Raw genomic sequence first — 8290 nt, forward strand, 5'->3', positions numbered from 1 at the left:
GGGACTGCTGTGTCTGGCATCTGGAGACTATTTAAAAATAAAATGAAAACTTAGTCATATTGTATTTTTAAATTACGTTAAGTGTGAAGTAGTACACAAATGTGAAACATCATTATATACTTATATTTAGAGTATGCTGAGCTGATTAATTTCTGTAAATACCATTCTGATCATTTGCTAATGTAAGAAAGAGAGTTCATCTGTTTTCCACCAAGTCTTCCATGAGAAAAACATTCAAACATTTTATTTAGCATTTATATGCATTTCAAAGAATGCTTAAGTTCCATTCATCAGTCTTTATTACATTTTGTACATAATCATGACAGTCTTCAAAAGTTTTCTGAAGTATGCTCCTTTTTGGTCTTATTCAGAGAGACATGATCTCTAATATCAGGCCCAACTCTTTCGTTCTTACTTTTCTGCATTTTATTTCTCACCTTAAATTTAGCGCAACTGAAAGAGTTGTATACTTTTCAAAGACATTCAACCCTGAAGGCACTTCTTACTTCTCCATTTCCCTTTGACCAGAAGCATCTCTAAATAAGTTCTTAGTTTGCTATGGAGAAATGCTTACATAGTCTAAGTGTATATGTTTCTTTGCTTTTTATAGTTGGTTATTACTTTATATTGTTGATGCCTGGCCTATCTTGGGCCTTAAATTTATTTCCTGAATTTGTTTTATATGAATTACATGGAAAATTGACACTTCATATCTCAACTATTTTTTATTCTTATCTCTTTTCCCTGACATATTCTGGATGAGTTAGACAAATACACGAATGGCAACATAATTTACAATGTTAAAAATGATCAATAATATAGTCTACTTAAAATATTGCTGTTATTATAGTTATTATTATAAGACACAAATTTAGTAATAAAAGTAGATTCCTTTTATATACTTACATTGCCTTCTAATCAAGAAAATTTATTTTGTATATTAATTTGCACATTTTGTCAAATAATGTAACATACTAGATAATGATAAGGATTTGGTATCTCCAGTGGAGATTTTATGTCAACAGCAGCCACACTTAAAATTTCTTGTCCATATCTGTAACTTGGTACTTTTTGAAAACACAACTGGCCATGGGAAAGGGCATCAATACTGCCGAATTTGACTAGTACTCACGAGAGGACATTTCCAATATAAGCGTAGTAGGAGCAACAGTAGGGCGTGGTCCCATCACAGCAGTAAGATCTGCAGTCTTTGCCACACTGAGCAAGACAATTGTCTATGAAGTAAAAATAACAGAGGTTGAATTTTAGTTCTGAAATCACAGCTTCATGAAAAGCTATTCCATTTTATACCTTAACCAGTTTTTAGTGCCTTTAGGTTTTTTGTTTTACATACTCAGAATTGCATCTGAACTTGTCTTTCTTCTTTTTAACCACAAAACTAGAAAAAGCAAAGACCATTCTTTGAATCTTAAGCAACAAACACCATAATTGGTGGTCAGAATTGAATGAGACAATGAAGGGAGGGATAAATGTCCCAACTACTCAGTCATTCAATTTGTCAATTGAGTTCTTATAATCATTTTTAAATGATGAAGTCTTTTGACTTTAGGGTATTACTCTCAATTAACCTCATTTAATGGCAAATGTTACTGCCATGAGTAATGTCAGCTGGAGATAATTTTAAAGTAAGATCTATTTTTCATGACTATGCATTATATGCTTTTCTTTCTCCACCACTTATTTTCATAATCACATTTTGCCATCATATGGTAACACAAATGAGTCTGCACATTTTGTCAATGCATTTGGATTGGAAAGTAAGTTTTCTTAGATAATTAACTTGTGAATAATTGAGAGTTTAATACCAGATTTAAAAATTAATAGGCTATGAAACAGCACTTTGTGAAGGGGGAAAGGTATTTTCTGATTAGAAATCACATATTGGAGCTAACAAAACCAAATTACTATCTTTTTCCCATATGATTTGGTAATGAAAATTATACCAAATATGTTGAATAAAAATTACTCTGGCTTTTAAATATTCTTTATTCCACTTAAATAATTTATCTGGAACACATTAAGATTACCATTTAGTTATATTCAGTGGTTTAAATTATAATAAATATGTGTTTCAGGTTAATACAGTCAGATCATTTAAGTTACATGTTCAAAAACCAACCATTTTCTAAATCATGAGACTTTTTGCTTTCTTGTTCAAGTCATAACATAAAAATACAAGATGTTATATTTACATTTACATGACCATAAAATTGATTAATCTATAAAGGAGAAGTTAGATTTTGCTTTTAAATCATCTTCCTGAAACGATGATTTTTTACAAGAGAATGTGGTCAAAGAGTAGCAAAATTCATTCACTTTTCAATAGTGCATGGCTTCTGTGGAACAAGTGAAAAGTTTCACATTTTCTTTTCCTCAATTTTATTTCTACCTCATAAATCAACAAACTTTAATGTCTTCTTCTGGGATGTGGTAAGAAGAAATGAGAGGGGAAAATAATTACTTTTGTAAAATGAGTCATTCTGCTTAAATTTACCTGAAAATTTTGAAGACGGAAACACAATCTAATGATTTATTGACTGAATATTTTTTGCAGAGTACACCAAACTTTAAAGGTGATTTAGCTTATCATTTTCCCAGTGAATGTTTATTGTTTTCATTTTTCATGCTATTTAATTAATTCAAATATTTAGGTTGCTCGCTTGTCTCAAGCGCTTAGCAGGAATAGTTTTGCTTCATGCTCCTAAAAGCCATTACAAGCCATTCAGATAATGAGAGAGCTAATGTCCCCACTGATTCTGTGGGAGAGGACAACCAATGTGCAAGTGGTTACAATGAGGTGCCCTTTATTTATTTTTATTGAGTTTATTAGGCTGACATTGGTTAATATAATTAAATAGGTTTCAGGTGTACAATTCTATGATGCATCATATATATTGTGAGTTCACCACCTCAACTCGAGTCTCCGTCCATTGCCATTTATCTCCCCTTTACCTGATACCTCTCCCCACTGCTCTGTCCCCCTGGCAATCATCATACTGCTGTCTGTGTTCAAGATTTTTGGTTTGTTTTGTTCTTTGTTTAATTCCTTCACCTTTTTAACTCAGTTCCCTTACCACCACCACCCTTACAGCTGTCAGTCTGTTCTCTGAATCTATGAGTCTGTTTTTATTTTGTTTGTTAATTTTGTTCAATAAAGTCCACATATAAGTGAAATCATATGGCATTTGTCTTTCTCTGTCTTATTTCACTTAGCATAATGCTCTCCAGGTTCATCCATGCTATTGCAAGAGGTAAGATTTTCTTCCTTTTTAATGGCTGCATAGTATTCCAGTGTGTAAATGTACCACATTTTTTTATCCATTCATGTACTGAAGGGCACTTGGGCTGTTTCCAAAGTTTGGTTATTATAAATAATGCCACAATGAACATAAGGGTGAATGTATTTTTTTGAATTAAGTGTTTCTCAGAAGTGGAATCACTAGGTAATAATGAAGTCCCATTTTTAATTTGTTTGAAGTTTCTTTTAAATGATGCCCAACACAGCGACATCCTACTAAGCTCTCCATGAATATCAAAGATTCTACTACTATTGTACTTAAGTTACTATTATTATAAGGACATGGTGCTATCAAAATATTCAAGCTAATGTTATAAGAAACCAAGCCCAAAATCTTGTAGCCAAGAAACTGGATTTTACGTGCAGCAAACATCTAGATCATGTCACACATTGTTCCATTTATTTATGGCATTTTCCAGCGCTCTTAAAAGGGCAGATTGAACAACACAGCAAATACATTCACAATCACATTTCCAAATTGAGATCCCAACCACACTTTAGAGTTTCTTTTGATATGTTAGTTGTTTTCTTTGATTTATTTGAGACTAATTCTATGAAGATCAGAATTTAAATGATGCAGGAGTGTTCTTTCACTTGTATAAGAATAAAGAGCATTCTAATTGTCTTCAGAAAATAAATAATATTGCTTCAATTATTCAAGTTAATACCCTTGAAAGTCAATCAGTTCCAATTTTTTTCAATGACTTTAATTAAGGCACACTCTGGAAGAAGGTTTCTACCCCCACCCCACCTTAATGGAATGTGTAGCGCAGGAAATGTGGCTGCATCTGGCTGCAGACCCTTGCTCAGACACAGTTCTTGTTGCTACAGTTGAGGACAAGAGAGGAAGGAAAGGGAGAGGCACAAGTCACTGGCTGAGGCTGGGAAGGCAAAACCTTGGCCAAATCCTGTCTTTGTAGCCTACACTGGGAGCTGGAAATAATATAAACACTTCACTGGGTCTCTTTCCAAAAGTGACTCCACAGTACAACATGACGCTTCAGGTATAGAAACCTTGCTCTTATTTCTTAACAAATGGGGCATGAACTGAATGTATTTGGGTTGGGGAAAATAATTCAGGTTATGGACAGCATATCAACTTGTATTTTTGTCCCATTAAAGCTGGCAATTCATTTAACAGAATGTCTGAACTGTTCTTATTTCTGCATTGGTCCCCCATCTCACCCCAGCCTCATTTCCAGCCATAACTCTTAGTTCCAACCAAACTTAATTATCTATTGTTGTGTAGACACATATGGTTTTTACTTTTGTACACACTATGTTTAAGGTTTCCCTATCTTTCAAAGGTCTAGTTCATAAAAGTTCACCTCAATTCAGTTTTTCTGAGCAAATATTGACTGAGTTGCATTTTTGGACCAGGAATTTTCTTGTCTCTGAGACTATGATGCTGAGCAAAACAGACATCACCTTCATGGAGCTTACACACCTAACCCAGCAATTTGACTCTCTCCTATGAACACTGACAGCACAGGACTGTACCTCTCCTATGACCCATTAGAGTATTATTGGGTACACCTTATCTTCCAGCCAAGACTCACAGCATGTCCTCTGCCCTATATATCACTCACTATATCTCACTCAGAGAATATGGCAAACAAGAAAAATCCTCTGAAATAAAGAGTTCAGGAATTAATACCAAAAGAACACATTAGCTAAACATTTCTTCTGGAAGATAATAAGTCAATCTTGTATTATTGGTTTACAGTTGCGTACTTTGTAGCTTAGCAGGGAGAGATGTGGAAGGAGAGAAGAAATTAACGGAGAGAAAATTTTCTAAACTAACCAACCTTCCTGCTAGCCAGCACTGCTGGTATCCTGAATATGGGAAGTTGTGCACCCAGCACAGCTGAAAGAAGAGGAGGATGAGAAAGAAAAGTGTACAAATTAGAAGATTTCTGTTTATCTCAGGGATAACATGGACAAAAAAATAAGAAAAAGTTGTTAACAATGGTGGTGTTGGGTAAAGGTAAGTGAGGGTATTATGTTTTATCTGCAGTGTTCGATATTCTTATTTTTGAATTCTTTTGATAAACAGAGAAGGTGGAAAGAATTGCCATTACTTCAAATAAATTTATAAAGAGATAAAATTAATAATAATGCCATTGATTCTTTTAGTCCCTCAAGCTCTGAAAATCTTGTATGATTTAAGTAAAAGAAATAAATGTAAACAGATTAGGATATGGATGCTCCTCATCATGAATAGGGAGTGCTTTTAATACTTTTATAAACTTCCGCATTTGAAAGTCAGTATTTTCCCTACAAGAAAATATCTTTAAAGTAACTTACAGAATCACTAATTTGCATTAAATACACAGGCTGAAAATTTTCACTGGAGTTATTGTGTCACACTTCTGTCAAAACTGAAAGAGAAAATCAAATGTTTTGATGATCAGATAATGTTGAAAATGTCTTTACTTCAAGTGTAATATCTTTCTTTATATTAAAAGGTAAATCACAGTACTACGTGTAAATGTACTGTTGCAAGGTCATAGGTCCAGTTTTTGGTTTTTGTCGGAGGACATTAAAGACATGAAAATATTTTGCAAAACACTTTGCTTGTAGCTTGTTTTATGAGGGGAAAATAAAAACAGGTGCAAAATTCATGTGTAAGTAACTTTTTCATGAAGAAGCAATGAAAGGCCATCTCACCGGGCCCTATAGCAATCACAAAACAAGAAAACCACACTGCTTCATCAATTATTAGCAATTCTCAGAGTAATTAGAAAGAGGCAAGTGAGATGTCCTTCAACTACAAACATGTGCTTAACCAAATCCAAGAAAACAGATTAGATTCTGGGTGAATGGATGCTTCTCAAAAACCTTATATTTGACTTCAAAGCATCCAATTGCTCAGGCTACCACACTTGAGAAAACCTTATATTTGACTTCAAAGCATCCAATTGCTCAGGCTACCACACTATTGTTTTTAAAAACAAAAGTCAAAGGGTTTTTCTTTCCAAAAGGTTAAAAGCAGAATTTTCAGAAGAAGAGGGTGGAGAGGGCAGTGAGAAGCCTACACTGAAATGGAAAAGTCGCTACACTAGCTTATTTGAAAACCTCAGCGATATTTCAGGTGTTTTTAAAAAATGATTTCTTCCACCCCTTAGCCGCTAATCACCCCTGATTCTTGAGTCGTCGATTCGACCAGATGAATGTTACGTTAACCAGAAATAAAGTTCCCTAATGGGGTTGGGGTTTCCATACCGCTTTGAGGAGAAAGGAAAAGAAAATTAAAAGAAAAAGAAGAAAAGGAAACGTTAAAGAAAACAAACAAAAACAGTGGAAGTCGTTTGGAGGGTGATTGCCCCGCGAGGACCACACAGTGTCTGCGCGCCCGCAGAGGTCTCCGTGCGCGCTGCTCAAACCGCAAACCGCGTCGCCCGGAATGTGACCCAAGCGCAGCCCCAGGGCTCCTTCCCCTCTCCCGCCGCCCAGTGTCACTGACCTGCGCAGACAAAGAGCAGAACCAACTTTGGAAGCAAGACCCCTGGACCTCCGGACAGCCTCCACGCGTCCATCCAAGCCAGTGGCCGGAGGTGTGCGCCAGGCCAGACAGACGGACAGATGTAGTTGAGTGAGCGCCGGCAGGAGCAAAGGGAGAGTCGGGAACCGGGAGGGGATGGAGGGGATGGAGGGAGGTCAGATGGGAACAGCAGCACGCCAGGAGGGTGTAGCGCGGAGACCTGGCCGTTGCCCGGGAGCCTGAGAGGGGGGCCGCGCTGGGTCTTTGTCTCCCCCCGTGGTGCTCCGGGGCGGGCAAGGCGACCGCTCCTGCGTCCTGGGCCACCCGGGCTCACTTTTCATCTCTGCCGGCGGCACCGACCTGGCTGCGGGCGGGGTGGCCCCGACTCCTCCCCACGCTCCAGTCCTTCCTTCTGTATTGACCTCGGGAACATAGCCCTGTCCGAAGGAACTTCTAACTGGAACTTCTAACCTTTTGCTTTGGCTGTTGCTCTGGAATTTAGCAAGTTCCTTTGGCGCCCGGTCGTCCACTCTAGTTTTTTCCTTTTGAAGCAGTAGATGAAGAAGAACTTTACTTTTTGTCTTTCAACAAAATTAGGACATTTTCAAGGTAGAAGTTATTGGACAAAGAAAGTTAGTGATGAAAATGCAGCAGAATCGGAAATTACACATACAATATGTGGGATCTTTACTGACAGCTGATAAAAATGTTTGTTAAACACCCAAAGTATTTCCAATAAGATCAGGGAAAACCAAACCAACCAAAATGTACACCATAGTCATTTATTATTTGACAATGATATGGAGTTACTGGCTTATGTGATTAGACAAGAGAAAGAAAATAAAATCAGGCCCTGGCCGGTTGGCTCAGTGGTAGAGCGTCGGCCTGGCGTGCAGGAGTCCCGGGTTCCATTCCTGGCCAGGGCACACAGGAGAAGCGCCCATTTGCTTCTCCAGCCCTCCCCCTCTCCTTCCTCTCTGTCTCTCTCTTCCCCTCCTGCAGCCAAGGCTCCATTGGAGCAAAGTTGGCCCGAGCGTTGAGGATGGCTCTGTGGCCTCTGCCTCAGGCGCTAGAATGGCTCTGGTTGCAACAGAGCAACGCCCCAGATGGGCAGAGCATCGCCCCCTGGTGGGCATGCCGGGTGGATCCCGGTAGGGCGCATGCGGGAGTCTGTCTGACTGCCTCCCCGTTTCCAACTTCAGAAAAATACCGAAAGAAAGGAAGAAAGGAAGAAAGGAAGAAAGGGAAAGAAAATAAAATACCAATTGGAAGGAAAATTATCACTTTTAACTGATATGCTTGTATACATAGAAAATCAGAGAATCAACTACATTGCTCTTAAGTAAAGTTGAATAACTAAAAATTCATTAACTTTCTTTTATGAAGTTAAAAATCAGTTAAAATCTGTTATAGCATGAAGGAATAAAAGATATAAGAAATAGAAATACTGACCCTGGCTGGTGGCTCACTAGAAAGAGCATTGGCCC

The 8290-nt window shown here is 37.7% G+C and overlaps 1 protein-coding gene across 2 annotated transcripts in view; it reads right to left on the reverse strand.

Moving 5' to 3' along the window:
- The window catches only part of CYYR1 (cysteine and tyrosine rich 1), a 153190-nt gene extending 146075 nt beyond the window's left edge, over nt 1-7115 (reverse strand). Inside the window, exons 1-2 of one of the 2 annotated variants that reach the window (XM_066369941.1) lie at nt 6786-7115; nt 1133-1235 (exon numbers count right to left, since the gene is read on the reverse strand). In XM_066369941.1, the coding sequence (XP_066226038.1) occupies nt 1133-1235; nt 6786-6858 (176 nt within the window). In that variant the 5' untranslated portion in view covers nt 6859-7115. The remainder of the gene's footprint in view (nt 1-1132; nt 1236-6785) is intronic. The other variant, XM_066369940.1, reaches the window with a different exon arrangement.
- Nucleotides 7116-8290: the final 1175 nt, after the last annotated feature.

The sequence above is a fragment of the Saccopteryx leptura genome, chromosome 2 (assembly GCF_036850995.1).
Source record: "Saccopteryx leptura isolate mSacLep1 chromosome 2, mSacLep1_pri_phased_curated, whole genome shotgun sequence".
Classification (NCBI taxonomy): domain Eukaryota; kingdom Metazoa; phylum Chordata; class Mammalia; order Chiroptera; family Emballonuridae; genus Saccopteryx; species Saccopteryx leptura.